General features: G+C 47.1%; 1 protein-coding gene across 1 annotated transcript in view; it reads right to left on the bottom strand.

The window, feature by feature from the left end:
• Nucleotides 1–267: 267 nt before the first annotated feature.
• Nucleotides 268–17,944, bottom strand: part of Lgi2 (leucine rich repeat LGI family member 2) — a 32,404-nt gene continuing 14,727 nt past the window's right edge. The window contains exons 7-8 of the mRNA XM_048415298.3: nt 14,116–14,280; nt 268–5,607 (exon numbers count right to left, since the gene is read on the bottom strand). Of these exons, the coding sequence (XP_048271255.2) occupies nt 4,790–5,607; nt 14,116–14,280 (983 nt within the window). The 3' untranslated portion in view covers nt 268–4,789. The remainder of the gene's footprint in view (nt 5,608–14,115; nt 14,281–17,944) is intronic.

The following is a 17,944-nucleotide window of genomic DNA, read 5'->3' as shown; positions in this document are numbered from 1 at the left end:
CCTCAGAGGTTCCTAGAACCCGCAGCCCGTCCACCAGGTTTCTGAATCCACAGATCAGGTAGAGGTATACTGGTTTTCAGTGGCTTTTAAATGAATTCTTAGTTTCCAAGTGCAAAAATCCAAGAGCCCCCATAGCACCCATCTTCCATTTAAACAGCAAAGAAGGTATCTCCATCCTCCCCAACCGCTTCAGCTCTCTGCAGCACCCTTCAGCGGTGACTCAAGCGGACGCATCCGTTCTTAAGCAGACCAGACATCAAAGCCGTGTTAGGCATTTGCTACTTTTTATTCACAGGATTACAGAATATATAGAATTAAGAGGCATATCATGTGTTGGATTTATTTTCCAAAAAGAGCTAAGTATATCCACAGCTTGAAAACACATCCATCATTGTCTGTTGTAAAACTTACTTCCGTGTACATAGAAAGTATTATTTCACCTAAGTTGTACATTTAAAATACATAAAAACAGTACCAAATGGCATATTGGCCTATTTCATCACAGTTCTCATACATTCCTGATAGTCAAGGGGCTGGACAGGGAATACATTGTTTCCCACTAGGAAGAGGTGGCTCCTGGTGCAAGCGATGAGACGATGAGACGGGGAAAGGGGCAGAGTGCCTCAGCTGAGAGCTCAGAGGCCCGATGATGTCGTTATTTGAATCAGCATCACAATGGATGCTGTTCAATTATTGGCATGCTGCTGATTTGCCTGGTCATTCTACCCTCTGCTAAGGCAACAGAAATTGTGATTACTCTTTCAAGCTTATTCCCACTCTCCCCAAAGCATTTGCTCCGTAGCCATCTGCCCTGCGCTCTCCCCCTTTTTCCACAGTGCCCCGGATCTGAACCACCTTGTTCACTGCACCTGCTGATAGGCTGCTGATTCTGCTCCAGCGCACTGTCCGACAAAACCCTCAGCACTGCCTAATGAGGTAACTTCTTTTCGAAGCTTCACACAAGGCCTGGTTCTTCTGCAGAAGGATCTGGAAGCTGGCTAGAGGGTGTCCTTTTAGGTGGCGTGCAAAGAGAAGCCCCTCAGATATTCACCTGACTGGCATGGTGCTCCGCCAGCCAGAGAAATTTCCATCCTGAGCACCCCTTGGTGGCTCAACTTCCAGCATCTCACACTGATTTCTTTCCTAAAAACACGGCAGCCTCGCTCCTCAGAAAGAAGAGCACAACACTGTTGCTCTCCGTGAGCTCCCCAAAGGCCGGAGAGGGCCCCAGAACAATTCATCATTGCTCCTGCATTTGGGTTTTTAATTTCTCTCTCACAGACCTCATCTTATCTGGTGGACATCGTGACAAGAACCAGATGTGTCCAGCCTCACCACTCCTCCCATGGCTATGTGGGAGGAGTTACAGCCTTGCCTGCTAGAAATCCTCTCCAGACAACTGAAGCTATCCGACGTTTCCGGAAGGCTTTCTCGAGCCTGGCCGGGCATGTCACACAGTTCTAGGGTGTTTGCTAATTGTTCAGTGGCACTGAGGGTGGAATGGTGTCTGTCAGGCATGACTTCTTCTGGCTCTTCATCCTGCTTGTCTACTTTTACTTTAACCTGCAAGGATTGCTGTCTTCACTGCCAGGGCAACAGTGTCTGTCTTTGGGTGCTCACAGCAGAGCATTAGAGAGAAAAGATGCAACATCCGCCGTCCAAGGGAAAGTTCTAGCTTTGCCGCTTATAACTGGGTAATCACAGGCAGGCCATCCACTTGGACTCTGTGTCTATTCCCTTCTCTCTGAAATTAGAATAACACTGCCCTTTATAAGCCAAAAACACAGGACACATGAGAGGAACACAGGGACACAGAGCAGGGACATAAAGCTTCCGGGATGCGAGCTGATCCTATCCACAGCCCAAGAACAAAGTCCTTGTCAGCCCGAAGGTTTATTTTTCATCTTTATAGAGATCTATGATTGATCCTACAGAGTCTGAGGACTAACCCTCGCTTTCAGGTTATGACCTTAAAGTCACATGACTACTGACTGGTGGGATCAGCCCAGGAACCAGGTGCAGAGATGACAAAGGGCAAGCTGAGCAAATGACAGTGTCTGGGTGATGGGAAGGAAAAGAAGAAGAGGGAGGGGAGAAGAGAGAAAGGGAGAGAGGGACGGAGGGAGGGAGGGAGGGAGGGAGCAATCCCCCTCGGCTGGGCAGTCCTATGCTTTTCTCTGCCTTGGGCTTTTGTCATGGTTGTGTGGGTGGGTTTTGTTATTTTACATCATTACTGGAAGAAAGCCTTTTGCAGAAATTGCTTAAAACTTCAGGGATTCTTGGGAGAGAGCAGTAAGATTAATGAAGCAAAGCTCCCCCACCTTATGCCAAGAACATCTCTGCTCCTTCGCTGCGTTGGCCAGAACAAATATCTCCCCGCACAGCACAGAACGCAGAAGACTGCAGACTCTTGAATAAACTTATTTTTAAAAGAACAAGGAAACCTGACTGTAGCAGAGAGGATGGCCAGTCCTCTCGTACCCCAGCCCCACCACCTACTACGGACCTTTGCGGCTACTCAAATGCTTCTTCTGGGTGTAACAAAGCCCCCATCCCAAGCTCAAACCCCCATGTATCGTGACTTTCCAAACTCTATGCAACAGCCACGTCCCTGACTTCTCTCTGTGAGGCCACGGCAAGTCCCTGACTCCACAGAACAGCTGGTGCCAGGCTCTGTGGGGGCAGCACTCTGAAAGATGCCCCGTGGGTTCCTCTCTGAGCAGCAGGACATCAGTGCTATCAGCCTGTCTGGAGGACCCATGCCTGGGGAGTGGGGGGGCATGGCTCGCCTGTTCTCCAGGGGAAGGAAGAGCAGAAACATCATGCCTTCAGTCTCCAACATGGAGAGCTGGGGACTTGTGATCAGTTCAAATGAATCCAGAAGACAAAAGAATGCAAAGAAAGAGCCACTTATGCTTAGAAAGTTAGAGCAGACCACTCCTTCTGTTTGCTTGGCATTTAGCACCAAAGTTCCAAGCAACCACACTAGAGAGTGTGAGTGACAGGGTTCATTAAAGTCCTTGGTCCCCTAGGCTGGAAACAGCAGCCAGGAGCGCTGATTACCATTCATACGCAGCTCTCCAGTGTGGTGTGTCTATCGATCAGTCCCTGCCGCTTACAGAGAAGGACAGACACATTCACATTTCAGACACCCCCTCTACCTATCTACAGGGTGGTGATGAGGGTTCGAACTCCGCAGCACACTGCAGTGGGATTATGCCACCTTCATGGCTGGAAGAGATGTAGTGGGTTACTCTGCAAAGGGCTCCCCTAAAAAGCATCTGCCTTATATTCTCAAAGAGAACCAGCTACTTAGAAATCCACCATGGAACCACCGACAAAACCAGACCCCCAAGAGCCTCCCTGCTGTCCCCAGTGGGAGGCCTGGTTTGAAATAGGCCACCTGGTCCCGAGCACAGATACGGTCTACAAGATGCTGGTCTGTCCTGACCCTCTACAGGATGCCCCACCACTAACACATGACCAAGCTTCCCTTCCTAGTGTGCTAGAAAAAGGAGGTGTGCCCCTGTCGACAGCAGCCACGCTGGGATTTGGACGTTTGCACGTGCAGAAACTGCAGCAGGCTTGCACAAGCCAGCCACTGTTATCGCTGAGACTCAACAAAGCCCTGTTCCAGGAGCAAGGGAGGCAGGTGGGCAGGGAGGCAGGCTTCCATTCAACCAATTACTTGAAATACTAAGTCGTCCAGAGGGCAAAGACATGCCTCAATCAAAGGGCCCCCTCTGAGCCTCAAAGCGCATCAAGATCTGAGTAAAGTCCCCTCTGACTCCGTACAATCGCACTTCAAAAGCCCTCCCCAGCGAGCAGTGGATAGAAACACCTGTTCCATCCCTCCAAAGGACAGATGAAAAACACCGCTCAGACTCTGGCCCGTCTGCCAGTTACCCACAAACTAAAAGGATGGGTTCAGAGACGCAAGTGAGCAACAGCGTACATCAGACACGCATGATTGCTCCAGCCACCTCGAGGGTCACCTCTGAACCACCAGAAGAAAAAAAAAAAACGGGGAAACCCCTTTATCTTGCTGCTGCTGGACCCACAGCCCAGGCTGCCCTAGACATGTGTCACCAGAATATTTTCTCTGTGGCAGAGGAAGCGATATCAACTATTAACCTGGGAACACACTCAATGAGGGGGATCGATCCAAACGAGGGCAGAGCCAAGGTTCTGCTCCCAGGAAGATGCCGGAAGACTGGCCCTGACTTTCAGGAAACTAGGATGGCTCAGAATAGCACTGCGAAGTGTTCTGAGATGTTCAAACGAAGGATCAGTAAATCTTTTCAGCTCACTTTGGCTTTTACAGCTCTTAGCTGAAAGATTGTGAAGATGGGATGAGGCAGGTCTGGGGGCTTAGTGGGGAGAGAGCGTTTTGGTTTTGTATTTCACTAAAAGGGCTGGCCCTTCTTGCTCGGTGTTCTCCTTTCTCGTTGAAAATAAAGTAGTAGCACGCTGTTTGCTAGATGGTAAGATGCTGCACTCTTTTCTCAGAAATTACAGGCTTTAAGATGTCATATTTAAACAGCAGCATGGGCCTGTCATGCAGTCAGCCAAAAAAAAAAAAAATGCAATCCCTGGTTAAAATGTGAATCCTAAAAGTTTGAAAATGTCTAACTACTTCCCCAGTGCATTATGAATTTTAATTTCAGAGCTCTGAGTCTGGCTTATTTTATGATGTTTTTTTTTTTTTAATTTTATTTCTTCGTGGTCCCCTCACGCGCGCGCGAGAGCTAACACTACACATCTTTGAAATTCCCCCCAATCACACCTTTTACAAACTTAAATCAACAATGATATGTTCAAAAATCTTTGTCTTCCCTTTGAAACTGGATGCAAAAAAGAAATCTCTTCTGTCGGTGGAGACGGCTGTGAAAGACCGGGGAGCCTGCACATAGATTTCTTTAAACTTTTTAAACTGCTGTTTCTCTTTATCCCACTGGTATATCTGTGAGAAGGTATAGTCGCTCCCCAGGGCCAGGTAGTGGTTATTTTTGAAGGAGAAGGGCTGCAAGGTCATGGCCCCCCGGGACGGAAGAGCCTGGACCTCCACAAACTGCTTACTGTTCCACCGCATGACCCGGGAGTCCCCGATGAAACGGGTGAGCGAAAGGTAGAGGGTGTTCTGCATCCGGAAGCTCTTCACAGCCAGGACATCCTCCATGTTGGGGATGTCACCGTGGGGGACAAACTTCTTTGAGCTTTTGTTCCACTGCAGGATGATGGGGACCTGGGAGCGGCTGGACAGGATGAGGTGTGACTTCCCGTCGATGTCAACAAACTCGGCGTCCGTGTCCCTGAACCACTCATGCAGAGACTGGTACGAGTAGAACCCTTTGCTGTTCCACTTGTAAACCGTGGACAGGCCGGCTTTCGAGCTGTCGGCGATGATGAAGAACGTCTCGTCGTCGATCTCAAACAGCTCGATGTCGTTGGGCTTGGAAATCCGAGACACTTCTATGTCTTGGAATTTGACAAACTTGGTCCAGCTCTCGTCGTATTTGTAAATGTGAGAGCCACCGAAGAGCTGGGCCACCACCACAAAGACCTGGTCGTCGATGAGGATGGCCTTGCAGCCCACGATGGACTGGCCTGTGGCCAAGAGAAAGAGAAGGCATTAGTGTGGATGAGTGAGTGCTGAACCCCCCGCCCCGACCCTGTTTGCCCAAAGGGACTCTGGTGCTATGGAAGACAGCATGGTGGTTCCTCGCAAGCTTAAATATCAACTACCTAGCTGACAATTTGACTTCTTGATACAGACCAAAAAGAGCTCAAAGCAGGGGCTGGAATAGAAACCTGGATAACAAATCAAGAGATCAAATGTTCATGCATCCCTCAAAGTCATACACGGAAACCTGACCTTGTTAGGTTTCAAGCAAATGTTAAGGTGGAAAGAGTGAGGTTGGTGTCTCAGTTACAGTTTCTATTGCTGTGATAAAGACGTCACCAAAAAAGCATGACCAAAAAGCCACTGGTGGGCAAAGGTTTTATTCCAGCTTACAGTTCCATATCACAACCCATCACTGAGGGAAGTCAGGACAGACACTTAAACAGACAGGGCCCTGAAGATAGGAATTGGATCAGAAACCACGGAGGAGGGCAGTTACTGGCTTGATCCTTGTGGTTTACTCAGCCTGCTGTCTTATAGCATCCAGGACCACCTCCGGACGGGTGACACCGCCCACAGTGAGTTGAACCCTCTCATATCAACCATCAGTCCAGAAAATGCTGCACAGAGAGATGCACAGACATGTCTACAGGCCAGTCCTATGGACGCATTTCTCAATGAAAGAGTCCCTCTTCTTCCAGGATATGTTTAGGCTTGAGTCAAGTTGACAAAAACCAACCAGAACATGGGAAAAGATAAAGAAGAGGGCTTGCATGTGGGGTCTGAGACACCCAAGCAGACCATGTAAGAGGAAATCCAGGGCTCTGGGAAAAGCATCAAAGCCAGTCTTGGCCAGATCCCACAGAGGCCCTCTTTGGGGAGCGCACTAGCTGATTTTATGTCGACTTGGCACTAGTTAGAGTCATCAGAGAGCAGAGAGTCTCAATTAAGAAAATGCCTCCATAAGATCTGGCTGTACCCAAGCCTGTAGGGCATTTTCTTAATTAGTGATCAATGGGGGAGGGCCCAGCCCAGTGTGGTGGTGCCATCCCTGGACAGGTGGTCCAAGGGTCTATGAGAAAGCAGGCTGAGCAAGCCACGAGGAGCAAGCCAGTAAGCAGCACTCCTCTGTGGCCTCTGCATCAGCTCCTGCCTTGGGGTTTCTGCCCCGTTAGTGCCTGTCCTGACTTCCTTTGATGATGAACTATGATGTGGAAGCATAAACTGAATACCCCTTCCTCCCCGAGTTGCTTTGGTCATGGTGTTTCATCACAGCAATACTGACCCTAAGACAGGGAACATGCACCATTGCACCTTCTCCTAATAAACTTGTTGGCTATATTGGTAGTTACTCCTTTCTATGCGTTCTTGCACTAAAGACATTTAATGACAGCAGACTGAGTTGTAGGTCAAAATGATTCCAAGAAAATCTTCAGCTCTTCTGGAAAAGCGATTACCCCAAACCACCCCAGGGCTGGCTAACTGGAGAAGCAGTGGGTCAAGGATTGGAAGTCCAGATGTGAAGGTGGCTGGTTGCCACAGCTTGCCTAGGTCTGTCCTCCATTCTAGAGGGACCTCTTTCCTTTCATTTATCCTCCTGTTGAACATCAGCAGCCTGCTCACTCAAGCTGTGCCCTGGTGTGAGCTCTCCCTCTGCAGAACAGAAATCTGTGCAGCCATGGCTGGGGCTGGAGGCCATTAGGGAGTAGGGTTTCTCCATCCTTAACAACCTTGGGGGATGGGACCAGGAAGCAGTGTTTGAGGAGCTGACTAGGTCACTCATGACTAGAATTACCCCCAGAAACCCTAGGGGTCTCCTGCCCTTCCACCATGAGGAGACTGGGGAGGGGTGTGAGGACCTGAAGGACTAGGGAAATGGCTCTGGGTGTGAGTACAAGGATCTGAGGTCAAAGCCCCAGGTCCTAGAATCCCTGTGCTCCTACAGCAAGATGGGAGGAGGAGACAGGAGAAGTCTATGTAGTGTAGGAGACAAAGAAGCTAGGTTGGTGCAGACAAACAACAAGAATACATCTCAGACAAGATGGAGTGCATGAAAGACCAGAATGGATACGCAAGGTCTTCTGACTTCCACAGATGCAGTGAGGCACATGTGCCTGCACACACACACACACACACACACACACACACACACACACACACCCCACATACATACCACACACACACACAAACATACCACACCACACACATACCACAGACACATACAACACATACACCACACACACATACACATGGCACACAACATACACACATGACACACACATACCACACACACAAATTCACACACCACATACACATACCACACACACCACAAACACGTACACACTCCACATACACCACACACATACCACAGACACACACACACATACTACAGACACACACCACAAACACATACACCCCACATACAGCACACACACACCACAAACACATACATCCCACATACACCACACACACCATTACATACACCACACCCACAGCTATGAGATGATGTTGCACCAGACATTAAATCTGCCATTATCTTGAACTTGGATGGCTCAGACTCCAGAACTTGAAAAAGAAATTTCTGTTGTTTTTATAAGCCTTCTTATAATAGCAGCACCAAAATGAACCAAGACAGTTGTACTGAAAGCATTGTTACACACAACAGCTGGAAGATGGATTCAATCCATGCTCCCACAGACAGATAAACCAGCTGTGGTCCATGAACACCAGAAATAGTATTCAGTCTCCAAAAGGAAGGAAAGTCTGCTGCATACTGCAATATGGACTGGCCTAGAGGACATTCTGCTAAGTGAATGAAGTCAGCCCTGAAAGGACAAAGCTGTCAGTCTACCTGCAGGAGGGGGTCCCAGGGACAAAGACTGGACATAAAGGGCTGGGTAGGGGATGACGTTTACTAGGTGCACTGTGAAAGAGACGTGAGGATTGGTCACACACAGTACCAGTGTACCTAACCCCACAGCACAGTACATAAGAAGTAGTCAGGATGGTGAGTTTTGCACTGTGTATCTCCACGGTCCCCGGGGTGTCTGGAGAAATCAAAGAGTGTGCAAGACTGTTCAGAGCAGAACTCTTAACGCACAGTGCAGGCACACAGGAGTGTCACTACAGGGTAAGTGAAGCAACTGTCCTGGCAATCACGAGACGGCCCCCACCTCCTTAATGCTCACCCACAGTTCAGAAATGCCTGTGGAATAGTGGTCTGAGACCCAGCTCAGGCGCCACAAGGGACCCTGCTCCCGCTCTGCTCTGGGTCACCACTGGCATTCTCTCTGCAATCGACTCCCATCCCCCGCTGAAGAAGGCCACCCTCTTAATCTTAGCTAGAGGACCACTCATATCTCAAAGATCACCATCCCTCCCTCGAGATCATTACAAGTTTCGTCTTTCTTTTAACTCGCTCAGTAATATGACCAAAGTGAATTTGGTCTGTAAATTACAAGGCTAACAATCCAATTTCTGTCCTGCAGATTAACTTTGGGGGCAAAGGGAATCGGTGGCTTTCGGAGAGGTACTTTCTCTTTCATTGGACTTCCTAGAACCAGGCCATTTGCCTTTGTCTAAATTGTTTTTCTGAGTGCTTGTTCACCAAAGCAAAATGTGATACTATTAACAGGTAAAACCTAGAAAGTGGACTCTTGTCACTTTTGCATATATACCCACTCTTCCCAGGCACCACTGGAGACAGGTACGACTCTTACCACTATGTTCATTTTAACAACGAGGCACGGAAGGGTTCAGCGATTCATGTAAAGTCACACAGCCAGGTACATAGTAGTACCTGGGTTTTAATCTAGGTTACCTTACTCCATCACCAAAGTGCCAAAAGACACATGCACACAAATAAAATCTATTTATGATGCAACCAAAAAACCCTTAATATACTTCTTTCATCTTTAATCTATGTATCAATGTCTATGTACATAGCTATATATGCTTCCTTAAAAACATTTGGGCTTATATTCTATGCATGCTTTTTAAAACCTACTTTTATATGTATGCACATGTGCATCTCTGTGTGTACATGTGTTTATAGACATCCAGAGACCAGAAGACAGGTATCATTTCTCGTTGTAAGTCCCAGGCATCCACCTGTCTGCCTCCTCAGTGAGGCATTATAAGCAGGAGACACATCTGCCTTTTTTTTTTCCAATGTGGGTTCTGAGGATCAAACACTGGTTTGAGGATCAAAAAATTCCCGACTGAGCAGTCTCCCCAGCCCTAGAACCTACTTTTTTCACCGAATCCCTATGTTATCAGTCATTTTCTCCAACTGAATTTAAAAAAAAAATACTATACAATGGGGCTGGAGAGATGGCTTGGAGTTTAAGAGCATTTGATGTTTTCTGGAGGGCCCAGGTTTGGTTCCAAGAACCCACATGGCAGTCACCTGTAACTGGAGTTCCAAGCGATCCTATGCCAACTTCTGGGATTTGTGATCACCAGGAATGCAAGTGGTGCGCATATATACAAGGAGGCAAAACGTGCATAGAAATAAAGTTTAATAAAACTAAAAAGGAAAAAAACCCACAATATTATACAGCATTATATGGCATGAATGCACCACATCCTGTTCAACTAATCCTCTGCTGTTGGACATAGCAGTTCTTTCTTGTTTTTCATTATTGATAAATGACATGTTTCCTTTCACATATTGTTAAATAAACATGCTTTGATACCATCTGGTACTGTTCTCAGCTGTAAGAATCTGCTAGAATAAATGTTTGGTATCTTTTGTAAGGCTTTAGGGTATGAACTGCCAAAGTACTCTCAAGAACTCCCACCCTACAGACAGCAATTTCTAATTCAAGCTTCTTGTCCCTCTGGGTGGGACCTATAGAGGTCCTTATGCCTGGGGGTGTACTTAGAGGTCTGTCTGTCTTAGAGAACAATTTCAAAACCACTGTCAAGGAAGAACATATGCTGACTGGCCAGTAGCCAGGCAGGAAGTATAGGCAGAGTGAACAGACTAGGAGAATTCTGGAAAGAGGAAGGACAGAAACAGTCGCAAGCCAGATGCAGAGGAAGCAAGATGAGAATGCCTTACTAAGAAAAGGTATATAAGAATTATAGGTTAATTAAGTTGTAACAAGCCTAAGCAATAGGACAAACAATATATAATTAATATGCCTTTGTGTGTTTATTTGGGACTGAACTGCTGTGGGACCAGGCAGGACAGAAACTTCTGTCTACAAATGGCACCCAAAATGGGGCTCAGACCCACAACCCTGAGATTTAGTCTCATGCTCTACCAACTGAACCTGTAGGTGTGTCAGCAGCAACAGAGATTTTTTTTTTTTGTGTGTGTGTGTGTGTGTGTGTGTGTGTGTGTGTGCTCATCTGTCTGCCTGTCTGTCTGTCTGTCTGCAAAGATTACAAGTTGGAACATGCAGAAATCACAAATAAAGAAAAATACAAAAAGCAAGAGTGACGAAGAGAAGACGACAGAGAGAAAGTCACAGATGTCGGTGTGAACATGGCCACTGGCCTCCTCACCTGGAGGCATCTGACCAGAGCCCCAGCAGAGAAACTGGTGCCTCTCTGATTCCTCAGAGACCCCCATCTAAAAGGCATAGACTGAGAACACACTGAACTTCTGCTGACATCAGAATCTCTCCAGTAAATGCTGAAGTAGGATGCTGAATGAGGAAGGCCCATCTCAAGGAGGTGAGAACTATCCATGCTCCCTCCCTTACTCTTGTTTGTGGTTAATGGCTCCATATGAGGCTTTGCTTTTCCACCACACCGGAAGACTTTCATACCAACTCAAACTTCAGCTACCAAGAGACAGACAAACGCTCCCCTGCCTGAACAATTCACTCTCAGGCAGTCTCTGCAAGTTCTGAGGTTTCCTGGGCCTATACAAGTCTTAGAAGTCTTAGCTGAAGCCAGAAGGTTGGGGTCTCTGATGGAATAGAGTGGGTCCCATTTCATCCATAATGGACAAGGCTACCATTGGTCTCAGGCTCTGCCCATTACACAGGTTACCCATTACAACCTTACCCGACTGCCAAGTCTAATACTACACTAATCCCATTTTAAAAAAAAAAAAATAGCCACAAAATTCTCACTACAGATGATAGCATATAAACATTAATGGGTTTGCCCAAATACTATGTGTCCACCCACAAGAACACAGCTAGCTGAGAGGAAGTGCCCAAGTAATCTTTATCAATGAGTGAATGAGTGAATGCAGGAAGGAGGGAAGGTTTGAAGTCACCACCAGGGGTAGAGTTAAACAAGGAAACCCCTGACCAAGAAAATAGAATCTCTGAGCGAGATGGAGATCTATCATTCCAGCTAGCACAATCATCTTGGCTAGAGAGCACCTCTAGGGAGGAAGGCTCACCTTAAGCCATGCTAAAGAGTTAGATGGAATAATTAGTCCTTTAATGATATTTTTCCTTCCCAGAATCCTCACCTTTGGTGCAGAAGCTCACAGACCTGGACCACAGGCAAGCAGGTTCATAAGTCTGCCTGATTCTCTGAATTATTCAGATAAGTGCCTAACTTTCTTTTTTAATCTCTTTTCTAAGTCTGCTTCCCTTAACACTTTGGGCTTCTCCCTGCTCCCTTGCTCTCTCTAAAGCTCTCCTCTCCACCATGGAACTGCTTCTTCACCTGTGTCTGACTGTAACCAGCTTCAACGCATGCCTTTTTCCTACTCTCCTCCACTTAGCCCTCCAGGCAGCTGCTGGGATTTAGTGTTTGTATGCTCTGCACTTTTCCTTTTAATACTAATAAAACTGCCTTCGTGCTTACATCTGGGTTCATTCTTAAAACCTTTCATTGGTGAGACTAAGAACCCTAAAGGGGGACCGCAGTTTCCCCTCTATTGCCAGCTGCAGTGAGTGGCAAGGGCAGGGAGACAGCAATGCCACCCCATCAACCTGGGACAGGGACACAGAGATAGGTTCTGTCCCCAAATGAATAGAGTAGGTCACTTGTAAAGCTGTGCCAGCTGTACTGACACACAGGGAGAAGCCAGCCCACACCAAGCTCCAAGCCCAAAACCGTGCAGCTAACTCTATCCACCAGGATATTAGGTTCATACATCCAAGGCTCTCCACACAGATCTGCGCTGAGTCTGTGTTTCCAGGCCCTGCTCCCTAGACAGTAAGCTCCACACTGGAAGGCCAGCTGGCTGTGGCAGCAGCAGCTAGCTCATCTGAGATAGCATCTCCCGGACATCAGCACTCATGATCAGACTCATTAGTGGCCTGTCCCCCAGGAGTGAAATGCCACTGCTTCTGACTACCTATGTCCCTGCATTTGCTGTGTAGCTAAGTGTGCCTGAGAAACGCCTCGGATCTTCCCAATCCAGAGTTTCTACCACAGTGCACGCCAGAGAAACAGTTCAATGCCCCCTGGATCCTGGGAAGGGAATCTCTAGAGGACAATGAGCAGGCTTCCAGAGTGCTGTTTCTACAGCCAGTATCAGTTACACTCAAGAAGCTGAGAAGATTGAAGAATTGTTTTGATCTTGGTTTTATTCATTTACTTAAAGAGCAAGAAGATAGTTCATTTTTAGTATCACTAAAACCCTGGGAACCCACAGCAGCGGCTCCGAAAGAAGCCAAATTTATGATTGGACCATTCTCATTGCTATGCTTTTACTAAGTGTGAGCAGTGAGCATCCAGACCCAGCAAGGGAGCAAGTAGTGTGTGTGTGTGTGTGTGTGTGTGTGTGTGTGTGTGTGTGTGTGTGTGTCCCAACAAGGGAGCAAGCAATGTGTGTGTGTGTGTGTGTGTGTGTGTGTGTGTGTGACCCAGCAAGGGAGCAAGCAATGGCTGTGTGTGTGTGTCCCAGCAAGGGAGCAAGCAATGTGTGTGTGTGTGTGTGTGTGTGTGTGTGAGACCCAGCAAGGGAACAAGCAATGGGTATATGTGTGTGTGTGAGACCCAGCAAGGGAACAAGCAGTGGGTATATGTGTGTGTGTGAGACCCAGCAAGCAAGCAAGCAATGTGTGTGTGTGTGTGTGTGTGTGTGTGTGTGTGAGAGAGAGAGAGAGAGAGAGAGAGAGAGAGACAGAGAGAGACAGAGAGAGACAGAGAGAGACAGAGAGAGACAGAGAGAGAGAGAGACCCAGCAAGGGAGCAAACAATGGCTGTGGGGAGGGAGGTGTTGGTACATTAGTTAATAATCAGCTTAACAAAAACAAAGCTATGATTTAGTTCTGGTCGACAGGCTGCCTTAGCTATGCAGGGCCATGGGATTCCCACATGACTTCTTATCACAGAAGGAAGATGTTTTTCACCTTTCTTGTGGAGTCCCCACCCATCTCTTTCTCAGAAGGATCACCACCAGTGAGAAATTACTACCTAAAGTTCTGTTAACACCAATATCTAACTGTACGGAGAACACTTCAGAGTGACCATCAGTGTGGGCTGGAATGTGGTCCCCGCCTTTCCTGGAAGCAGGGCCTCAAGCCCTCCCGTGATTATAACAGGGGGTGTTTATTTCCACAACACACCTGTGATATTGTCATAACTCCGGAAATTCATTTCTATGTGGTCCCACTCCAAGACCATGCAGTTCTCCATGCTGGGCTGAGCGATGGCCACGTACACATCATTCTTGGAGTTGAACGTGTCTACTGACACTGATTGGTAGGGCAGAGTCTGATGAACGACGAAGTCTGAGAGTGGGCATAGAAAAACAAGTATTAGTTCACACAAAGCCCTATGAGAATCCCAACGGCCGTTCTCTGGGCTTTGCATCATTACTGTAGGTACCTGGGGAGGAACAGGGAAGGTGGGGGGCCAGACAGACAACTCCACACTGGCCCTGGGAACCTTTGGCTCTGGGACTGTTAGGTCAGTGGAATATATATATATATATATATATATATATATATATATATATATATATACATACATACATATACATATATATATATACATACACACACATACATGCATACATATATATATACACACACACATACACACACATACATACACACACATGCACTTTTTAAAAAAAAAGATTTATTTATTTATTTATTACATATGTTAGAAGAGGCCATCGGATCTCATTATAGATGGTTGTGAGCCACCATATGGTTGCTGGGAATTGAACCCAGGACCTTTGAAAGAGCAGTCAATGCTCTTAACCTCTGAGCTATTTCTCTAGTCCCACCAGTGGAATCTTTGATACTGCTTCCTGGAGACAGTGTCACAAGTTACTAACAAGATCTCAACTGTCTAAGTGGATCTGGGAGACCCGGCTTTCAGAAAGCCAGGGCAGGAAGGAAGGCTGCAGGAAATTCATGAAGTTGGCATGCTGTGTTCTAGTAAGTTCTGAGAATGCTACACTTCCAGTTCTCTCAGAGTAATCCTTCCAGGAAAGAAACTGGCTTAATATGGCTTGATGTACCACTTCTCAGACTCAACAAGAAATAGGGATCCTGTGGTCACCTGTCATTTACATTCAATTCTACACACCCCTTATGGGGAAACAGCGCCTCTGCAGGCCATAGTGAGTACTACACTTCCAAACAGGGCACGCATAAGTCTGGGAACAAATACCTTCTGCAAGGGTCTCATAAGGCGTCTTAGAAAGTACTCCTGTGGAAACGAGCTCCCTAGACACTGGACTTGGTGTGCTGTGCCTAGGGACTGGGCATCAGGACAAAGCAACAAGCAGACAAGGAATTCTGCAGGAACGCATGCAGCACAGTGGCATAAATGACCACTAACTCTCTGTGGAACTTTGAGTATGGCACAGAATTGCCAAGGGGCAGAGGGGGGTTGACCACAGAGTTAGCATATCATACACACACACACACACACACACACACACACACACACACCGGGGCATGTGGCACATATGCTTAATCCTAGTCCTCAGGAGGTAGAGGCAGGCAAATTGCTGTGGGTCCACGGCCAGGCTGGTCTACACAGCAAGCTGCAGGCCAGCTAGGGCCACACAGTGAGACCCTGTCTCAAAGAACAAACATTCACAACAAATGGAAAAAAAAACAACCAAAAACAGAGATTAAGCAGTTCTGGCCAGAAATGCTCCAACGTGTACAGCCCCCTGGTTATGCATACAGGAGATCATGGGTTTTCTCGGCTCTTCCTCAAACAATCCTTAACCATCCTCATTCAAGGTTCATAGGACCAGCAATATCGCGTTTACGTCTTACTCACGCGACTCCAAACAATAGCATCAGAGTCGAATTTGGAGTCACTGCCCTATCAAAGATGTCACATGAGCCATGCATCAAGGGAGCTCATCCAACAGAAGAGGCAGGAGAGGTGGCAGGAGAAAGCCAGGGCTCAGGGGACAAGGACTATGCGAGGCACTAGGAAGTGCAGCACCGTGCCTGGAGATGAATGGCCTGATGCTACTTCCTACCCTGAAGACCCAGGGCTGGTCACTTCCAGGTCTCAGTTTGTTTGTCCTAAGATGAGGTAAGGAGGCTGCCCCTCTCAACTCTGTGGCAGGGGTAGGTCAGAAATGGATGAAAATGCCTACCTCAGAGCTCAGCCCACGAAGTATAAACATCAGGTTCAGACATGGGCTTTCCCTCTGAGTCTGCGTGCTGGCCATCTTTGTGGGGAGGGAATCTATTTTAACAACATTTTGGCTGAGTTGATTCTTGATGCTCTTATCTTGGGGGAAATGAAAGAACATCTCTCTACCTTCCTAAGCAAGGGGATGGGGTACGCACACATCTGTCACATTTGCATGCACATGAGTACCACTTAGCTTAACAAAGAAGGAAGTTTCATGCCTTCACTTTAAGAGATGCAAAAGTGCACCTTCATTTAGGGTGCAAAAGAAGTGCTTAATACACCTTAACTCAATGGGTGGACATAGCCTTAGCCCAAGTCTGTTGTAGAGACTGTGGGTGACAGACAAGGAGACTGAATACAGCAAGCAGGTTCTGTGAGATGGGGAGAAGAGTTTTGTCACTGGGAACTAAGAGGAGGATGCTTCTGTAGCCCAACAGGTAGGTGAGTGAGCAGTGGAGAGATATATGGCTCTAGTGGACAGGGTAGGACCCCACATCTCAGCAGAGAGCCAAGAGTCCAGGGGAGGCCAGCTCAGGAGGTCAGGCAGATCAGGCTTCTGTGTGATTGAAGGTGGAATTTGGAATCTCCATTTCCAAAGGCTATGGTGTGAGGCATGACACTCAGCCCATGCCAGTCAGCAAGGATTTTACTTATGCAAGGTGACAGTAGCAAGCTACCTGCCGAAGACTTAGGGAAGATGCCTAGTCTGCTCCTGACACACATACCCCTGACCACTACCTGTAAACGGAGGTTTTTCAGTCCTGGCTCATCCCACAGACACTTCTAAATAATCCTAAATAACCACTCAGAGGCTTAATATTAGTTACAAAAGGCATGGCCTATCGTTCAGGCTTATTACTAACTAGCTCTTACATTTAAATTAATCCATTTCCAGTCATCTATATAGCTGCTAAAGGAGAGAGATGCCAGAACATTACCAGTAAGCACAGTCTTGAGGTGATATATAGATTAAGAGAAATGTGCTAATTTAAGATGTAAGAGCTAGCTAGGAATATGCCTGAGCCATTGGCCAAAGAGTGTTGTAATTAATACAGTTTCTGTGTGATTATTCGGCTACTGGTGGCAGAGAAACGAAAGCGTGATCTCCGTTTACAATGAAGGTCACAGGTTCTAAACCCTCCCTGATATCTTCAGCTCCCTTATCTGCTAGTTCCCATTTCTCTCCCAACTGTGCTCTCAAGTCTCAGAAATATAAGCCTCTGAGTCAGAATGTGTGTGTTTTTACAGCAGAATAAAAGGTTTCCCCCTTTACTGAGGAATCCTGCAACAGAAAAGATCTACCAGACTGGGGGCTGGAGAGATGGCTCAGTGCTTAAGTGGACTTGCAGCTCTTGCAGAGAACCCAAGTTCGATTCCCAGCAGCCATGTCCGACGGCTCACAACCGTCAGTAACTCCAGCTCCAAGAGCTAGCACACCCTCTTCGGGCCCTCCGCGGGCACCAAGTATGCACAAATCCGTAGGCATACACACAATTAAAAATCAAAAGACAGTTTTGTCTGAAATAGTTCTACCTGGATTCAGAACTTATACAAATCAAGCTTCCATGGGCCTGTTATATTTTTTTTTTCAAATTAAATTCATCATTTCATATTTCCTATCTGGCATGACACAGATTGTTAGCCATGTAATGACAAATCCTTCGTAGAAGACAGTCCTATTGCCACCATCAGAGGAAAAGGAAGGAAAGCTCAGGGACCGTGACTGAGACAGGCACCTAGACATGCTGGAGAAAGGCACTAGACATTTTTAAATACCTT

This window comes from Myodes glareolus, chromosome 8, assembly GCF_982192425.1.
Source record: "Myodes glareolus chromosome 8, mMyoGla1.1, whole genome shotgun sequence".
In the NCBI taxonomy this organism is placed as follows: Eukaryota; Metazoa; Chordata; class Mammalia; order Rodentia; family Cricetidae; genus Myodes; species Myodes glareolus.
The sequence above is the reverse complement of the archived record's forward strand: the minus strand, read 5'-3'. Positions and strand labels throughout refer to the sequence as shown.